Source organism: Pleurodeles waltl, chromosome 2_2, assembly GCF_031143425.1.
Source record: "Pleurodeles waltl isolate 20211129_DDA chromosome 2_2, aPleWal1.hap1.20221129, whole genome shotgun sequence".
NCBI lineage: Eukaryota > Metazoa > Chordata > Amphibia > Caudata > Salamandridae > Pleurodeles > Pleurodeles waltl.
This window is the reverse complement of record NC_090439.1, coordinates 851,312,976-851,333,638: the sequence shown is the minus strand read 5'-3', so window position 1 is coordinate 851,333,638 and position 20,663 is coordinate 851,312,976. Positions and strand designations below refer to the sequence as shown.

Sequence of the window (20,663 nt, the reverse complement as noted above, 5' to 3'; positions counted from 1 at the left end):
CAACATTCTGTTATCTAGACCAGCTGGTCCTATTTTATTGATGTTTAAAAATAGATAATTGGCACTGTAGCGATTCAAACCTTAACATAAAGGTTACTAATAAAACATCCGTAAAGCGAGAATGCAACCCACTTAGCTATCTTACTGACTTAATTTTACCATCCTGGGTGACGCAAAGATAACAATATGATCTTAAATCCAAAACATCTCCCAGCTGCTTAATCAATGAGTTCTTGACAGTTAAGTTAACACAACACAGTGTTTCATCATTATAGGCTTATTTTCCCTCACCACAAAGCTGTAAGACTCATTAGGTTTGTCAACATATGTTAATTATGATTAAGGCTCCATATTTTCAGTTTTTACATATTTTATTTATGCATAAAAACAGACCAAAAACCATTTATTTTCCTGCCTGTATTTATTTTTAAATGTGGATAAAAATGGAAACTAGGATCTTTTCGTAACAATTGTAAAGGCTGTCAGTCATGAGTGTCAGGCCAATAGCTGTGTGGTATGACAGATAAGGTAGAACAAAATAGAGATTTTTATAATGATGCTTAAAGAGCAGTATACATGCCTAAGATTGATATTAAAAGTTTCATAATTTCTTAAAAGTGTATTGATTTATCATTTACGGGTCTTAATATAATTGAAAATTGTTTGACATTGAGATAAGAATGTACATTTTTCAGTTAAATCAGTATGGAAATATACCAGTTTTAGCTTCATTTTTTTCAGAAAACCTAAAATAAAAATGGATAAATACAGACAGAAATGTTAAATAACTGCCATGAAACCAAGAGCCCTAATTATGATTGGAAATCCTTTATCTTTATTGTTGAACTGCAAATTGTGTTGAAGTTTTTAAAGACTGGTCTCAAAACGGTCTTCACCAAAACCAGAACAATTTACATTTATTTAGGTAAAAATGTGCAAAATCGTGTTGGAATGCTACAGAGATAAAGCTAGTAAGTATTGTAGAATGTTTGAATTAACATTACTGTGCAGCCACATGTTTTGATATTGCAGGGAAGGAAAACAAGGTCTGGTTCCTGGTGCTGTAAAACAGCTTCCTCTTGAAATTCATACAGGCTGTATTCAGCCCCACACCAGTACGGACATGAGCACAGTTCTCATTTTTCTGTGACATATATTCTTTGGTTTCACATTCTAACTGTAGAAAGTAGTTGATAGTGTCCCCTGCTCCCTGCAGTGTACTATGGGACATTTTTAGGTCTTGCCTAAGACAAAGCATGTGCTGTCTGTGTTAGGTTTTGCATAAGAGAGTGCTTGCAGTATCTGTTCCAAGACATTTTTGGCTCATTGTCGGCCTAGAGCCCGCCCATTGCTTACCATTGTTTGGCTTTATTGGCGTTTGTTTTTGAACTTCTGATTCATCAGCTTCCTTGCACGTTCCTTCCTTTGCTGATTTTTTTTTTTTCCCTCTCCTCGCGCATGGGCCCATTACTTATGTACTTCCATAACTCCCTTTTCAGCCGCTACCTTTTCCTGTTTGGTTAGTTTTCCTGATGTATCCCTCCTGCAATTTGTGTTTATTTCTTGCAAGTGTGTTTCCCCACTCTCCCTCCCTTAGTTACCATTCTTGCTTACTCCCCACCCACCCATCTTCTGTTGCCATTATTGCTTCCTCACCCACCTTGCTTTGTCAATTTACTTCCCCTTCGCTATGCCAACCCTCCGTCATCGTGTCCTTCTCAGTCCCACCATCTGTTTTTCTTGTGCTTCCCCATCCCTTCTCCTCGTAGTCCACGTGCTTTCACATCCCCACCTGCTCTATTTTTTAAGTGTGCTTCCCTGCCCACCCTACTTGTCAGTGTTCCCCCATTGTCTATCGCTTGTCCTTTTCACCCACACATATTTTTCTCTCCTGCTCGCCCTCCTTGTTGCCTCATCCCCCCGCAATCTTCCCACCATCATCCGTTCCAGTACATTAGCGCTATTTCAAAAAGCACAATTGTTTTATTTATTAATCCACCTTAAATAGAAAAAAAAACTCAGCTCATTTGTGGTCATAAAACAAAAGGCTCCTGAAGGAGTCACTTACAAATACTTTGAGTTGAGTGCGTATAAAAATCCACTCTATGTTGAATTAAACACAAAAGACAAATATATAATAATAATGTAAGTCGTTCCAAAAATAACCTGTATCGTGTGTATAAGATTACAGCCAAAAGTATTAATGCTTATACATAGTCTATTAAATACATGTTCAATAAGGGTCTAAAATAAGCCGACCCACAGTAATCTAAAAAATCAATTTGTAATATAATTACTGGTGATTAATGAGGATCTGTATATTCACTTAACACATCAGACTTTCTAACCAAAGTCCATCAAAGATTGAGATTTTAGTTGCAGATGATCAAAGTCGAATAATAAGTCAGACAGGATATAGTGTTGACATTTCAGTCTCAGATGGCTAACGATTCTGTGAGATCATCTTGAGAACTGAGTGGTGAAACAAAGCCAAAAGAACACGCTCCTGATGAACCTAACAAAATACTTAAATGTTAACAAACATCATTAAAACTAGAAAGAAATAATCAGTACGCCAAAATGAAAATTGTAGATGTGGATAAGTCACCATAGATATGCGATCAAACCACACCACAAATGTGCCTACATATCAAAAGTGCACAAAAACCCTAATGCATCAACACAAACTATACCGAATAAATTCATCATTTGCTACTTTTGGAAAGTCATTCTCTCTAGAAAAGCATATACAAAAGTCCAATATCAGACCTTTGTTCCAAGAGATAGTCCGTGCTTACCACAAAGTTCGTATGAAAAGCTAGGAGCACAAAGTTCGGCAATCTTTTGAAAAATCTGAAAAACATATATACGGTAAATGTACAAAATTCAAGCTAAAAATACACCATAAATAAATAAAGCTCCAGCTTAGCAAAATCACCACTTACTTAAAAATGTGGTCACGAAGAATCTGTCTGTCTCTAATCTCCGTAAATGAAAGAGTCTTTGCAGACTCTGGTACCAGAACGCTATAAAGGCTATAAACTGCAACATAGTCTCAAAACAATTATCAAAAATTATCCATAAAGTAGGACCCATGACGTTGATAAAACCTGCATGTCTTCTAGTTATTATTCAAAGACAACGTCACAAACCAGAACAGCTGCCATCTTGGAAAGGGGCCAGTTCATCAGTACACCTAGGGAGTAAACCAAAGCTTACTTCTGGCATCATAGAAAAAGGGTGCCTATCCATATCAAACAAGACAAAACATAAAAATCAGAGGGTGGATAAAGAATCCCACTCCACTTGTTGGTGGAGACCTTTTTTTAACAGCATTCACTTGCAAAATCCATCTATTCTCCTTTAATGTGAGCAACCAATCCACATCATGTTTTCTCTTGAAGTTGCTAGTTACTTCCAGTACAAACCATTCCATGTAATTGACAACTTGTCTGAATGTTCTGTAGTGGTCAACTAAAGTAGCATTCTGAACATTACTTTGAACTCTAGATTGGTGTTGTAGAATGCCACGACAAACTCCTGAGTCGCTTTGCCAATATACATGAGGCTGCAAGGACATTCAGTACAGAACATTACATTCTTTGAGGCACTAACTGCTTAGGTTGCCATATTATTCCATTCAAATCACGTTTTATACTCATAGTAGCACATGCTGTACAATTTCCACAAGGATGGTGTCCAGTAACTGTCCAATTCCCCATGGCTAAGTCATGGTAGTTGCTTGTGGTTCAATATATGCCTTTAAAAATCTCTCAGGTTTATGGCCTTCTTCAAAGAAGACATGGTATTTTCTAAAGTGAAATTTTATGAGTTGAAAAGGTGCCAGTTTTTTTAATACGATTTTTTTTTAGCTTATTGGATTCAATCCCAAGCGTAGTTTCACATGCCAGACTGGAATCATTTACACTTTTTTTTATACTTTCAGAAGTGAATTCCCTTCCTAATACCATGCTCGTTTCATGGATACCTTTACGTGACGGTAGGGTTAGCCCCCTTATACCCTAGCAACCAATTTAGATGCCAACATTTTGACTTCTTTAACACAATCATCCTTTTTAGTACAATTCTGCCTTATGTACAAACATTTTCCAAAGGTTGAGTTGTATTTGAGGCTTCTGGGGTGGTGGCTGTTATATTTAAAAAGTATATTCCTTGCTGTTGCTTCGTGAAAAAGACGTATACAAAATGCCGAAGTTATTTTAATGGTAAGATCCAAGAAGATGATCGAGTTCTTATTGAATTCATCATAAACTGTGAATTACCTAATTTTGTCGGCATTCGCAACTGTGCTGGCGTGTGTCTGCAAAATGACACAACAGCCACATCGTATCTCCTTTCTTTTTTTTGCATTATTTGCTGCCTTGCTTCACATCTAAGAACCATTGCCAAAGTGAATAGGTCCGAAAGGTGAAAACTGTTGATTTGCCAATGCTTGTTGATAATATGGTTAGTCCACTTGCTGCTGAATAAAGACAGTGCAAGCTCACTCCTCATAGCACAGAATTGGAATGTGGTGGTGTGTCCCAGAAGCTTCTACTGGCTCTTTAGGCAGGATGAAAATAAAAGTTTTATTTTCAGGTACAACACGTTTTTGAAACTCAAGAGATTTTTATTCAGAAGCAACACCACTAGAAATTTGCAGAGAAATGAGTGTTCGGCATGGATCCACAGCTGAGCACAAAGTGGGGGAAAATACAAAATAATGTTTGTTTGCAGAATGCTTGCAGAGTAGCCACAATTTACTGAAGTGAACAAAGGGCCACATCAGGCGAAAAAGCAGAAGCATATTATGAAGAAGGAGTATTGGAGTAGTACTGTTACGTGTGCTGAGAAGTAATTTTGCAAAGAATGAGTATGATTAACACTGAGTTTCCTGCAGTTTTAAGAGCCCCAGGGCCCAAATCAGGGACTCTCCCTCAAGCTTCAGCTCCTTCCTAGCCACCAAATTACCAGATGGGGGTTGGTCTCAGGAATTTGTATTTACACAGGGGAGGGTTGTGGATCCAGGTGATGACTAACACAGAAGTGAGTTCTTGTATGGCTGTAGCGGAGCACCGGTTTCGGGTCACTTCTCCCTGATGTATGCCAGCAATCCCATTTATGCTACACTAGAAAAGAAGGTGGGTCTGTGCTGCCTTCGTGCTGCTTTTTGGTGACAAATACTGAGGAGAACCCCCATGTGGCATATCTCTTGGTTACAAAGTTATGCCATCTTGGAAGTGGAACTTCTGGCCACTGTCCCAATACAAGATAGTATCTTTTTATGGCTTTTTTCTTCAGTATAAACAGGCACTATGATCTGATAACTGTGAGTCCTAATGTTTCTGGTTTCTTTTGCTTGCTGGATTTTCGCCACTCTGTTGCTATTTTTGTCACTGCGATTTGTGCCCTATTTTTGTCTCAGTCAAGTTCGGGATTCTGTATATGAGAATTTACCTTAGAACTGACGGTTGTTTTGTCCTGTGGTTGATTGGCTCTCCCTGTCTGCAGTCTGTAGTTCTGTCTAATACCATACTTGTGGATGGTGTTGGGAAGATGTATGCCACTGGCCTTTTTAGAAATCTTTGTATGCGTGTGAGAGATTAGGTACAATGGCAGTATACAAAAGCCTTCATATAGTTATCAATTTTTATGCTTTGTCTGCACATGCGCGCTTGCGTGGTGTGCTTGCAAAATCTTTAGTGAATAAAAACAAATCTTAAAAGGGGCTTCTAACCCGTCCTTTACTTACCTGAACTTATTATTGGCTTAGTCTGCGTCACTCTAATTTACGTGCTTCTGAATGGCCAGAATGTTGTCTGCTTTCACTTCCTTTTCTCTGCTGCTCTGCTTTCCTGTCGTTCATGCCCTCAGGTGGATTCTGGACCAAGTATTCCTTCCGGTCACTGCCATTCGCTAATGGCCAGTCTCCTTCCACTTGCTACTTCACCTTGAAAGTACTCTTTAAAAAAAAAAAAAAATATTTATTTACACATGAGCACTCCATCTGCACTCCTGCCACCCTCCCACTCTCTTTTATTTGCGAGCAAACGTGTTTGATTAGTACTATTCCTACTGTAACGGTTATTAAAAGTATTAGGAGTTGCACGTTTTGAGTTGTTTGTGCAAATAGCAAGTGCGTACAGTGGAGAATTTAATGCGGCACACATTTCAGATTGGCCTCAAATTATCTCTGGGCTTCTGTGTGAATAGAACGCAGACTCCATATTGTTCCATAAAGCAGACGGTACTACTGTCGAGGCAGCTCACCTCTAGTTGCCTACAAAGGGCAGCGTTCCACTGTGCTGTATCTCCAGTGTGCGCCTCTGCTGCACAGCACTTTCTGTTTATTCAGCCCTCCGTTTACTGGCCTTCAGTCCCCATTTCGCAGAAGTAGGGGCTGAGCTTTCAGACACAAAGTCTGCATGCATTTGCAATCGTGCATTGGAAAGCCCAACAAAAGCTGGTGGAGAACTGTAGACATTTTTCTTTTTGGCTGGGTTTGATGATAATGAAAGTTAACTCATAATACTTAGCACAGGCTCCGGCAAGCACAAACCAGCAAGCTTGGAAAGTTTTTTAAAGGTAGAAACTTACAAACTTTGCAAAACTTTTAGTGCTTGTATCAAAAAATACAGTTTGTTTTTTTCCATAGGATTCAAATCTGCAATATTCATGTTACAGATAGAAGTCTGCAGCGGAAACATAGGCTTGGGCACTAGTTCACTTCCAGGTCAGGAGGACACGATTTTTCCCGTCGTGTTATAATACTAATCTAATTATGTCTACGAAAGCAGACCGACTACAACTCCCAGAATGCACACTTTTGTCAACAGTGCCCTATCACTAACACTGCTGCATGCCTTCCTTCTTTGAACTACCCAGCATTCAAACCTGTGACGTTCAGATTACACACAGATTGCTGAAACAGTCTGAAAACAAGCATTTGCAAGGCAAGGGGTCTCGTGTTTGCTCGAGTTAGAGCTATAAGCATTGTAAATTCCTAAATTGACTTTTCTTGCCACATAAATTGAAAATGAAAAGTTAAACAGTTGACATAACCAAACCGATTCAAAGCGCCATGGCTGCCATGCGCATGAGTGCGAAGGATAGACACAAAAGGAAAAAGAAGTTTACTCGCAGTAAAACGTATGGGCAAACGTGTAACCGGGTTGATGGCCAAGTCGGTAACAAAACTCTACCAAGGAGGGGCAAACATAAAGCATTTACCAATGATAACAAAGGATTTTTGAAAGGCAAGCCCATGAATGAGTGATAGTGATGGGCGTGCAGCGGGTGTGTTTAAAAGCCCTGTTCTGAATGGTAGTGCTATTGCATAAATGTGTCCAGGTAGAAAAATAAGTGTACAACTTGTGTTTTTACTTGGATCCATTTTGGTTTGTTATTGAGCTGTGCTGCTCTGCAACAAACTAAGAGTTTGTTGTAACGTGAAGGTCCCATGCCAGTTGCTTCTTGGTATTGTAGCCAAAGAAATCGCAGATTCTCAGTAAGTCAGTAGAATTATTGTTTTTGTTCTGCATTTGAAGCAATAACTGCCTATTTTTGTCTCTCTTCCACTGTTGCACCAATGTTGGTTCTCATCTCAATGATTTTCTACTCTAAACATTTAATTGGCATTGTTGATTTATAATGCCTGGGTGTACTTTGTTTTTGTCTTTGCTTATCAACTGTTCATCAATTCCACTGTACTCTGGCATCTCAGTTACCTTTTTTCAAAAGTCCCACTCATCTCGAATGGTTTAATTTTGACATATTATTTGCGTTTGATGGACCCATTATTAGTAAAACAACATTTGGGGGTCCCTTGGTTAGCAATATGTCAAAATTCACTTAACTATTGATATTGCTAATTCATAATATTACATTCTTTTGAAGAGTCTGGAGCCGCTCAGGTAGGGAATACGTTCTATATCTCCTGGTAGGCCCTTATAGTACAAACACAACCTTACAGCTCCTGTTACGGCCTCATCTTCATTGTAACTGTAGTCACCACCCACGCTTCCCCCAGCACACAGATGACAACATTCCTATTCATCATTTTCAAATGCCTCCATGGCAGTGCTCCTAGAAGCCAAACTGACAACCCAGATAACTAACTCCTCATGTTTCACTGTGCAGATGGCCAATGTAGACATGCATGATCTTTTCTCTACTTCACTTACACTGGGTGCTGAAGAATTTGGGAACACAGCCCCTCTGTATTGGCTAAGTAGGTTGGCCCCATCAACAGCTGTGACTCTCTGGAACCGGTCACCAATGACTCACAAGACAAATGAACACCATACTTTGGCATTCTAAGGGCAGCATGCTGACATACTAGGACTCTGTATCTTCTGTGCTTATCGAAATGGCGACGAAGGGAGATTGTGCGCTTCCCACCACAAGGTGGTGAGGGAGCTCATGGGCTCACAAAGCAGATCTCAAACAGGCAGCCACTCCAAGCAGCAGTCCATATTTAAAGCTATCACTGTTGTTCCTATTATGTGTAGAAGCACTGCATTTTTCCAGTGAAAATGCCTTCCACCAGCACTGTATGGCTAATGTTCAGTTCTCAAGGCATTCCTATCACAAAAAGTACAATGCTTTTGTTGACTGATAACTTTTGTGACACACATGCCACTTCTTCTTACTACCTCATAGTTCAGACCACCTTCTTTAGAGTCTTCAGTGACATGCAACACCACCGTTCTATCACCACAGAGCTGTCTTCTTGCCCTCTCGACCTGGTCCATTCCCACCCTCCTCTGTGGACTCCCCTTACACAGCAGCCATGCTGACCCCACTGGCTACTAAATTTGAGGGTGGGCGGTCCCAGACGTATCCCTGTAATGTCACATGGCCTCTCTTCATCTTTAGATGGTTTTCTCCTCTGTCAGGACCAGCTCCCAGCCACTACCAGTGGCCTGCTGCATCTCCACACAGGTTATTTTTAGTAACTCACCTCCAACATGTTCTAGTTGGATGGCAGGGTTCTCGCAGAGCAGTCTGGAGCCATTCTGGTAGGACATAAGTTGTTTATTTCTTTTTAAGCCTTTAGTTTACAGACACAGTCATTTGGCTTCTGTTAAGCCTTCATCTTCCCTCCAACTATAATCAACTCCCAGGCTTCCCCACAGAGCACAGATGCCAACATTCCATGCATCCTCACATTCCCACAGCGTACACACTCAACATTCTACAGCTGTGGTTCTTAACCTTTTGACTTCTGTGACCCCCACTTTATCATCACTGACTCATTACTGGAAGCCGGGGACTCTGGCCTAAACATTGTGGATGATTTGACTGCAAAACAATACACAAAAAATACAGGAAGAAGAATTAAATCAAAAACATACCCAAATCATAACACATCTTATTTAATTAGCAGACAAATATAAATAAAAAAGTAAATGGGAAGGTTGGAGCTTTTTTAAGTTCAATTCAAGCCACACATCGACCATACTGTTTTCTGTTTGATGCACCTGCACTGCTCCCACAAATCAATCTGAGGATACTAATTTAATTTTTAGCCCCCACGTTCAAATTCCTTGACATTTACAGTACATTTTCGAATTTTCTGCTGCACATTTAGCCACTTTATTTGTATACACTTTATTAATCTGTTAATATTTTTTAATTTTCTAAGCAGTCATTGACCCCGTGAGGTGGCTTTGTAGATCCCCCAGTGTCCCTGGACCACAGGTTGGGAACTACCGTTCTATAGCATTCCCAGTTAGCTGTTGTATACACAGACATATCATGCCTGCTCGGTCTGGTGTAGCATGAGCAACATTAAGGATTAGGATGGTGGCGGACTGGCTGTCCTTGCTGTTACATAGAATAAAAAAGAAGAGGCTGATAGGGGTATTGCGGTTGTTTGGTTTGAAACTCCTAGTACACACACGGTGCTACTAGTACCTTTGAACAGGGCATTTTTGTTGTCAGCAAACAAATGTTTATTGTGAAGATGCTAATTTTATTTGGAAACATACCATTAATAAAAGCTCCAGCACAGTGTATTTGAGAAAATATTATTTGGCAGTTTGTGGCTTAAGTGGTTTTAAAACTACTCCAGGTAATTGTGGAAGTTTGTATGGCGCACCTTAAATACTGATTGAGCGTGACCGCCAAGCCAAGTAAATAATGGTTATTTATCAACCTCAGAAGAATAAAACGCTTGTTGGTCTCATCAGAAATTGAGTTGGTGGCAAACTCTGATTGTAGGATATACATGTGATAATTCTCGCTGCTAGCACAGCTTGTTTAAAGAGAATGGTCCTGCAAAGTCATAATTGTCTTCTTTGTTGTCTCTGGAAAAAGAAAACATTTCAACATTAAAAAAGGAAAGCAAAAGGGAAAGAAAGGGGTAAAGTAGTGGAAAAAAGGCAATTGAGATATGATGCTAGGAAGGACGTAGAGCGTCAGAAACAGCAAAAATCAATAGAAGGGGAGAAAGAGAAAGAATTTAGAAAGTATGTTCTGACCATAAAAATCATTGCATGAGGGGATGACATGAAAGGGAAAAATAGAGGCTAGTTGGGGTGCCACTTATATCTATGTCACACCATGGTTACGTTCCGGGCTTTCATTTGAAAACCTATTGTTTCTGGGTGTGAAGTCTTCGTTTGCTATCAATAAAATAACATACTTGATCACCATAATTTGTACCATAAAAGTCAAGGACTAGAAACATAGTGTTATGGAGTGGCAGGGAAACAATAGAGGAGAATTAGGGATAGTTGTGAAACTGCTGTGCTATTCAAAGCCAGACATGTTGCTTTAAAAATGATTTTTTTTTTAGGTAAGGTTAATATCTCTTCATATGTAAGCATCCTTCCTCATCACCGTCGTCATAACTTCACAGTTCCTTTACTTTAATTTCTGAAATTCTCACTGACCAAATTTCCAATACTGTAAATAGGTAGAACATTTAGCATTGGTGGACAGCAGCACACATAAATAGCATGCAAATGCATAAATGAATAATCAAGCAGCTAAAATCAAAATATAAAGTATTCCAAGGACAACTTAATAGTATACCAGAGCTACTAGAATTATATATATATATATATATATATATATAAAGGACCAAATTATGTGGCATGCTTGATTAAATTATGGCATCATGGAAAGGCAAATTATGCAGTTTAATGCAGTACATTGTGTGATAGTATTGCTTCATTATTTTGTGTTTTTTTACACATGGTAACACTGGACAAAGATTTTACCTCAACTGAAAAGACCTTCCTCTGCGTGGGAAACCTGCTGCTACATTTTTAGTTACCTTTGAATCAGTTGAGCTATAAACATTTTTCTTTGGTTAAATTCTGCAGATTATGCAGCATTTGATGGATTAATTGGCAAATACATAGCTTTGTGGAAAACACTGCGGCTGCACAATTGCATAATTTCTGTGGCCCTGCTATATACACTGAAAATATATATACAGTCAGAATTTTGAAAATAGTCTGTGTAAGAATGTCATTTTTGTGTCAATTTTCATGAAGATTTCTTGATCTAAGTTTAATTTTTCCTCCTCTCAGCAATGAGGATATTCTCTTCATGCCGACCTCCAACAGCTTATTGGGTCACATGATCTGGGGAATACTGGAAACAATCACAATTCGTGTCACTAGGAACATCATTGTAATGACTTGCATATCTTCCATTAACAGTGCTTTTTATTTAATTATTTTGAGTCCACTTCCTATATCATTCTCATTTCTATCCATGTTGCTAATTTCTAGCATTCAAAGCCAGACCTGGTGTTTTAAATGTGATTTATAAACAAGGTTAATATCTCTTCACTTGTACAAGTAACTTTCCTCATCTCTGTTTTACCAACCTCACCTGTTCCCCAGCTCTCACTTCTCCATTCCTCACCCACCAAGTTTCCAGCGATGGAAGCTGATAGAATGTTCATCATTGGTTGCCAGGAGTACAACATAAACAGCAAGCAAGTGCATAACTTATCGGTAAACTCACAAAATAACACTTGTTCACTTCAAATGAGAAAAGCTGGTGTCTAATCCTGGTTTTCCCACTTGATCTCAGTTGTGTGATCCCTTCTATGTAGATTACATCTTCAGCTACAAGGAGGTAGTGTCTTTTGAGTCAGATCCCTAAGGGCTGAAAATTCATGCCCTCTTTGCACAAGGCGATTTTGCTGGCATTCAGGAATAATTTCAAAACCTTTAATTTCCTGGGTTAAGATTTCATAACGAGTGGTTAGATTTTATAAAGTGCCTAAAGTCCTCTTAATGCCAGTGCAACGCTGCACCTAAAAAAAAAAAAAGAATGAATACATATGTTAGGCAACTTAAGTTGTTTTTCTTTTTCTTTGCACACATTTTGCAAATTCAGCATTACCTGCTATTTTGAAGTTACCATACTAGAGAGGAAATGAAGAAAAATGCTGACCTACTCTTTAGCACCAGATATTATCTTCTGGGCGTCAGATTATTTACCACTTCAAGATGTATGGAGAAATTGTCACTAGCAGCAAAATTAAAGTACAATATGTAAACCCACTTATTGTGCTCTGTGGTCAGCGTTCCTGGACACTGCATGGGTGGCCTGTTTTAACACCTCAGCAAACATTCAAAATGTTACACTCTTCAAACTATAGTCTGACAGTCTAGGATTCATATGGAATCAAAGCAGTATCGAAAGCAAGCATCAGGGTCTTGCCTACTCCACTTTACAAGCCCCTCATAAATCTGCACCAACATGCTGTTTTGTCTTGCCTGAATAACGTAAAAGCCCAACACCACAATAGTATTAATAAAATACACCAGGTCGATCATAGCCAACTTTATGTGATTTTATCTAATTTTGGGTAGATTTCTCCAGGTAAAATACATAAATGCAAAATATTTGGCTTCTAGGACATTTAAGATTACTAAAGTAGGCCTGGTGGCTGCCTCAACGTACATATTTGCAACACTTTTCTAACTTGACCTGAAATGCTAAAATCTAAAAACACTATTTAGTTCTCACCTGTAATGCATGAGATAATGAGAGATGCAGTGTTCAGTACTCTTCCACCCAAAGAGACTGTACTACCTTGGCATGGAAGGTTAAATGTTATCTATGGACTGCAGCACTTATTGTGCAACCCACTAGTGTTGCAAGGAAAACGTGGCATCAGGCCTACCAGTGTAGCCTGACTGCTGCATTTTTAACCTGCAGCCCTACATGTCCAAATAACTCATATGACAATGGAAAAATCTTCTTACATATGAATATGTCATCCCTATGTAGTCCTTGTAGCCCATGAGGTAGGAAGCATTGTATTTAAAAGTGGGACATTTATAAATGTAATAATTCTCTTGTCCCTACTGTGACAATTCCCTAAAATATTTTTCACTGTGGAAGGCACCAGCTGTCCAGTGTGGAAAACAAAAGTGCAGGTTAATATACTAATTTTGCTATCTCTCGTTTTGGACAGGCTAGAGAAATGGTCTAGCACTGTTTTTAATAGTAAAAATCTAGTTCATCTTTTGAATACATATTTAGGAAAAGTAACTTTTAGAAAGTTAACTTTTCCCTGTCTAAATCTCTTGGGGGCTCATTTACATAGCTTGACAGCAGTTGCCCTGACAGTGCTTGACCTTATTGACCTTAACAAGGTGTGAACTGCTCCCAGAGCAGAGATAATTGCTTACCCTTGGTAATAGGATGGGCTGGGCATGGAGAGTGTGATACACGTCAGCTCAAGAAGAGCAGCTAGGAAGGTTCCAAGAACTTCATTAACTTGTAAGGGACAGAGGTGAAGCCTGCCCATTCATTGTTTATTGTAAGAGGAGACCTGAGGGAGAAGAAGCCTTTGTTGTTTAGGCCTAAGGTATTTATATGGGCATCAGCCCAGCGGAAGGGAAAGCTAGTCCCAGAACCACTTGGGTGCAGCTTGGGAAAAGTCACCACCATCCACTGATTACTGAACTATGGAAAAATGTACCTCACCACCAGCTCCTCAGAACACTCTCTGGACTGATGGAAAAACAGAAAAAAGACTAAATCTGCTGTTTGAGGTCTGTGAGGAGACCTGATGCGCTGGATTTGCTCCCAGGAATACAAAATGGACTGCGGTGGTCATTTGGTGGCCCTGTATGGCTACAGGGACACAACAAACACATGGTGCAAGAGGACTTTTTTGCCTGGGGTGACCAACTGCAACTGGAAAAGGACAGGACCCAGCAAAGTGGCCTTTGCTGGAGTGAGTTCAGACTTGACTTCTAAATGCAGTCCCTGAGGTCCAGGGAGCCTTACTGGTGACCAGAAGGACTTTTTCTGAAATCTCCAGAAAATGTGGACTTGGACTGTGAAGGACTGGGAACAACTACCTAAGCCAGTCCACCCAACCTGTGACGCTGCTGAGCAAGAACATCGGGTTACTCCTTCTCAGAGTTTTATGCCACCTTAAATTTAGTTAAGTGGACCCTCATGGCAAGTCTTTGACTTTGGTGTAACCTTCCCAGATACAGCCCTGTATCTGCTCTCATGGAGGAATTTGAGCTCCAAAAAAGAGATGCAGTTAAAAGATAGGAATCAAGGAGAGAACTTTCCTGCATACAAAATTTGGCTTTTCTCATTGCTTACTTTTTTTTTTTTGTGCTTTTCCATTCAATCTTATAACACATTTTTCTGGATTTTTGTCCTTTTGGTCTCTTTTGTCTATTAATGTATTCTCAATTTAAAAAAAATGGAAGTGTTATTTTTTTTTAAGTGTTGTAATATTTTTTAACGCTTTACATGTTTTCAGTAAGTTAAGCCTGTCTGCTCTGTGCCAAAGGTACCAGGTCTGGTATAAATTTACTGAAATCTTTGTCTAGACTTTACAGGTTAGTCACTTTATTACTTGTGTTGGACTACCATCTACCCCAGTTGTTAATTCACTTTCTTACAAGTGAGGATAGCTTTCTATAATCTATCTCTCTTCAGGTGTGTGCTTCTTCTAGCCCCACCTCTCTCACTTGGCTGGAGGTCTTGTTTGTGAAAGGATGGACTTTCATTGTTGTGTAAAGTTGTTGGTTTGATTGCAACTTAGTGGAAATGGAAATATAGGAGATGTCTCTTTTCACAAGAGCCTTCCCACTTATTCATTTTTCAACATAAGGTAAACTGTATAGAGCACTCTCTCAAAATAGGATATTTAGAAAAGGGGAAGTGGGGCACACATTAGTGACAGTTAAGAGTCCTGTAGGAATATGCATGCCACATAATTTAGTCTATATGTGTCATTTAAGATTCATGCACAGCCCAAAGTTTTCTAGGACAAAATTGGGGAAGGAGACATCCTGCTTTCGTCAAAGGAGAATTCATGTTCTGCTTACTGGTGGAAAATTGGGCAAGCTGCCAAACTGCTGGCTTGAATTTCTACTTCCAAGAATGTGCCACAGGGTTGTGGAAGGCAATGCTCACTACACTTCCGAGATCACAAGAGCCTGATCTGCTTCAATTCTCCTTCTAGATAACATGCTTCTAGGTGTCTGAGGTGCATGGAGTTGAAAACGTCCAGATCCTAAGAGCACCTGGACCCCCAGATGGAGAATGTCCAGTTAACTTGCGAAGTACTATGACTTTTCACCAGATGTGCGTGCCACGTAAACCTTTCTTAACAGTAACTGCGTTCACTTGAACTAGTTTATAAGAGGGCAGCACAAGAAGCCACTGGAAAAACCTATTAGCCTTTAGTATTTCAATGGTGAAGCAGCATACAATACCAGTGGCTTTGAATCTTAGAAAATATCTATTTGTCCAAAGGATGGATTGCTTCAGAAATGTACTTCTTCAGTAAAGAAATATCCATTTCATTCCTTTTGGCGCCATGCAGTGAGATAACAAATTATGGCAGTGTTCTTATTATACCTTGGCTCTGATAACAGTCAGTCTGATTAAAGCAAGGCTCTGATTTTGTCAACTTTCTGAAAATCTACATACAGAGACTAAGAGTAAGCGGCACGTGGTAGTTCCACCTCTGGAATGCCTTGTATACCTGTGTATATTCTCAAACTTGAATGCCCTTTTCCAATCCTTTACCACACTTGAAAGATTAGACATTTACTCCTGGCAATGGCAGGAGTAAAACCTTTTTCCTGGGTGGGAGTGGGGTAGTGTACAGAAAGTGAATTGGGAGTCAATAAGCGGATTTATATTATATATACATATATTTGTTCATGTGGAAATGAGATTCACAAAAATTAACTAGGAGTTCTCCTCCCAAGCCTATTTCTGTAAACCTGTGAATTCTCAAAGTCGTAAATTTCCACACGTGCAAGGACGTGGGCCCTTAATTTGTTTTCATGTTGCCTATAATTGTTTTATACTGATTACTAATGAAAATAATCATTTTTCTAAGTATTGGCATGCATCAAACACGCTTTACTAAATTACGTCTCCTGGAAATTGCGTTTAAAGTACACAAGTTTTAAAAAACTTTTTTTTTTTTTTTTTTTAAAGTTGCAACTTTTTTTGTAAACATTTTATTTTTAAATCAAACTATCATCAGTCTGCCTTTCAGGCTCCTGCATGTAATTGTATGGAATAGGGGAGCATTCTAGGAGAATTATAATTGTCTCAAAATGTTAAATTGTGCAAACATGTATAGGCTATAGTGGGAGCCACTGTGAATAAGGCAAACTGAATTCACAGCTTCGTGCATTTACTTAGAGCACTCATCCTAATAGTAAAGAATTTCCATTAACAAGTGATATATATATATATATATATATATATATATATATATATATATACACACACCTATATATACACATGCTTGCACAGCTTAACTATTGATATAAATCTTGTCTTTGTGGTAGACAATCCTCTTTCACACATCTATACTGTGGTATTGTAAACTGTTATTCAAATGTTATGTGGTGGAGGGGGTAGGTCTACTCGTCTGTTCAACAAAATAAACATTGTTCTTGATTTGAAACACCTGATAGGAATCGCACACACTTATTATCGTTGGTCACTGGTTTCAACACAGCTCTTCCGGCTTCTGTGAGGGCGGATGCTCTCTAATGCATATTCCCTGCATTCCTCCGTTCTCTGGTTGACATCTTTGACACATGTGCTACTCACCCAGTGGGTATTTATGCCTCTTATCAATTTCCCTATGCTAGTTTTCCATTTGTAGTTAGCCTTGAAGGCAGTGTTTTCTCCGGTGGCAGAAGTTACATTGTTTTCGTGGGGCTTTGATGGGCTTTGGTAGTACTGAATTTATGGAGTACAGTAGCAGTAAGTCTTGTCATCAGTCCAAGCTGTGTCTTTTATTGTTGCAACTTCTAACTCTATTGGATGTCAATCCATTCAAATGTAATAAATCTTGTAGTGGGACCGTGTAACTGGGTTTTAAGTTGTCACAGTGTTAGTTTAACTGCCTCATCACCTAACCTTTACTAAGTACGCATTCTCTGGCATTTTGGGAAAGAATGCAGAAGTACATTTAGGTATAATAAGATTTAGTTTGGTGAACCTAGGCTCTTTTCAATGTATTTTTTCCTTGTAAACCGGTTACACATGGTAGTTTGTTCTTGCTTACACCATCTTTATGTAATGTGTCTGCTTCTGACTTAAATTGTAGTATTGAAAGCTCTTCACAGCAACCAATGGATACCTTTTTTGCACTTATTGACACCAGGGACCTAAGTATGAGATTCGAAACTTACAAAGGAATAATATTGCTCCTCTGGCAAAAGCAGGACCTGGTCCACATAACTTTGTTGACTTGTACTATTGGTGTGTTAAATCGAGATAAGTAGTGAGTGGCTCATCCTTTCAATATAGGAATGTTAGTGTTGGTGGCACCCGCTGGCTTACTGAAAAAACGCATAAACCAGGTTTTTCCGAAGATGTTATTTAAATCAAAGCAAACTTTTCCATTGAATGGGGCTAATCAGTAATTTAATGGAAGTATGATGTTTTCACAGTCTTTATTTCACAGAATAAAGAATTTAAAATTTCCTGTTAAGTACCTTATTCTTCAGTTTCTGTATTTATTCTATAGAGGTTTCTGAATGGTGCAAATACAGTTTTGTTTTTTGTGAGAATGTGTCTGCACATTTCTGTAGGCTATGATAATGATATGGTAAGAGGGCTTAAAAGAAAAAGACCCCAGTATGTTTACAACAGAATGCTTAAAAATTGTTGCACTTCATTGTTTTGCCAGGAATCTGTAGTTTGATTCAGTTTTAACATGTTTGGGTGGGAAAGAATAGTTGTTAGGGTAGAGTTCCTATTGTAAGTAGACATCTCCAGCTGAGAACTTGTGTTTGCTGGGGTGAGTAAGAAGTGTCTGCTGCTGCTTTAGTAAAGAAAATGTGGTTCCTAACCAAGTGTGTACATTTATTTCCCCACAGAAAGGCACCAATGTTGATGTTGTGCGTTTTCCTTGCGTGGTTTACATAAGTGAAGTTCGAGTTATTCCTCCAGGAGTTCGAGCCCATACAAGTCTACCTGAAAATAGGGCTTATGGGTGAGTGCCAAGTACAAAGTACTTTTTTATGGGGAGTCCTTTTGTGTATGTTTGCAATAAGTCCTATGTTATGTTGCAGTCCTTTTCATCTTGAGATGACGTTTGTGTTTTGTGTACGGCTTCTAATGTCTGTATCTTTCTGTCATCTTATGAGTGAAATATCACTAATACTCCTTTCCTTCAGCTTACCTGGCAAGCTTACTTAATGGTTTTAAGAATGATTTCGACAAGTGACAATTTATAAATAAATATATAAGGTTAAAATGTTAAACAGTATGTGTTAATTTAAGGACATTTTGTAAAATGCTGAGATCTTATGACAGGTACCCTTGCAGGGTTGCAGGATTCAGTGCAGAGGTGGTAAAGATGGACCACGGGGAAGTAATGTTAGGGCAAGACCACTGAATGAAGAAGCAGGTTCCTTTTAAGCCCCAGTCTGTCATCCTCTTTATGGCCTCTCTTTAGTAGAACACACATTGAATGACAAGCCAGCATACAGTAATGCATCTATGTAATGGCAGTGAGGAGAAGCAGTACTGACATCTTTGGCCCCCACTCAGGAAGTGGACAGAAGATCCTCCATAGGTGTGGCAGCTGAACTTGGAGCAGTGTGGTCAGCTCTCACATTCAACCATATTGGAAGAAAGACTGCAAGTCAGCGATCCGTTGATACCCAAAGAGCAGTAATGGTTCGACAAAAGAGAACTTTGGAGGGATTGTGTGGAGGAAAAAAAGGTGACAGTTCAGGGTTTCGACTTCCCTCCCCTTCAAATTTAGTAAACTTATAGATAAGAAATTAGATTAGGAATAATTGTGTTCTAAATTAGTCATTCTTTTAGGATCTGTGGTAAGTTTCAGTGATTAAAGAGTTTTTTTTGCAATCTTTATTTTGGAAACTACATTTTCCGAAATGTTAATACATGCAACAGTTTGGGTGCACTTGATGCATTTCCCATCTGGCTGCTTGTTGCATTGGCTCCCTACTCCCCCACCCGGGTACTATACTGTCACTGAGCGTATAAGTACACTTCTAGCATTTTACTTCTCATCACTTCAGTAGGTGCAGATGATCACAAAGATGGATTTTTTCATGATTGTTTTTCATGCATAATAAGACTTTGAGATAGGTATTTATCGCCCACTACATAACCCTGACTTCCCTCAAAATTGAAACTACCTCATGTTGACATGCCCTTAATGGAGTGGAACAAACCTTTGACTGTTAATCATTTGAGCGATGTTTCTTTGCTGAACACAACCGTTTTTCCTCTGTTTGAATAAAGGAAGGCACCATTTCAACAGGTGATCAGCATTGGCATAATCTTAAATCCTAAAATAACTGATTTCTAAACAAGTATAAATCGACCACAAGTCACTGATTTGTTCACTAAATTTTGACAGTTATTTCTGGTGCAATACTGAGTACATACATCAAGCTTTAGGGTGAATGTTAGAAAAAATGCACTGCACAGAGTTAACTTCCTTTTTGATTAAGTTCTTGTCTTATCCTTTTTATCAAGAAGAAGCACTATAAAATAGGTGCTTGAGTGTCAGCTGGCATCTAAGGGGCACAGAGGATACCTGGGTTGACTCCTACAGATGTTTGGGTGTTACCTTCTGTGTAAATGTAAATTGTAAAGCACATAAATTTGCTAATGCTTTCATATCTATGAATGTTTTGCGTTACTATTTGTTCGGTTGAGTGTCTGTGAGACCACTATTGAAAACATATTTTTATAAGGTCTCCCCCAGTACATTATATGGAATTGTAGCCTTCATATTGAAAACACCCTTGCATATTAACCCGATTGAAGGAAGTATGTGAAAAGGGTGTTTTCAATGCCACATACTGTGAAAATGTAAGCCTTGCAGCTTGAACCTGAATTGTATTAATTTAATTATGAGCCCAAGACCTTGATGAACAAATTTATGTCTAGACTAGTGAGAGAAAGCACCCGACTGATAGCTGACCTTTGTTTTAAAAATGTTTTTTTGTGAGTTCTTGAACACACTCTTATAATTATAACTTGACTAGATTATGTTTAAAATATGAATTCCATTTAATGGCAGCACCAGGAATTAGGCATCAGCTTTTGCTCATGAGCAAGGGGCTTTTCAGAATAATATAGATGGCAAATGTAGGAAGCTAGCCTGGTGTGTGGTGGACACCTATGGTGTTTGC

At 38.9% G+C, this 20,663-nt stretch overlaps 1 protein-coding gene across 2 annotated transcripts in view; it reads left to right on the top strand.

Annotated features, from left to right (window-relative positions):
* The window catches only part of VIRMA (vir like m6A methyltransferase associated), a 627,318-nt gene that overhangs the window by 7,719 nt on the left and 598,936 nt on the right, over positions 1 to 20,663 (top strand). For both annotated transcript variants that reach the window (XM_069220484.1, XM_069220485.1), the window contains exon 2: positions 18,366 to 18,481. In XM_069220484.1, the coding sequence (XP_069076585.1) occupies positions 18,366 to 18,481 (116 nt within the window). The remainder of the gene's footprint in view (positions 1 to 18,365; positions 18,482 to 20,663) is intronic.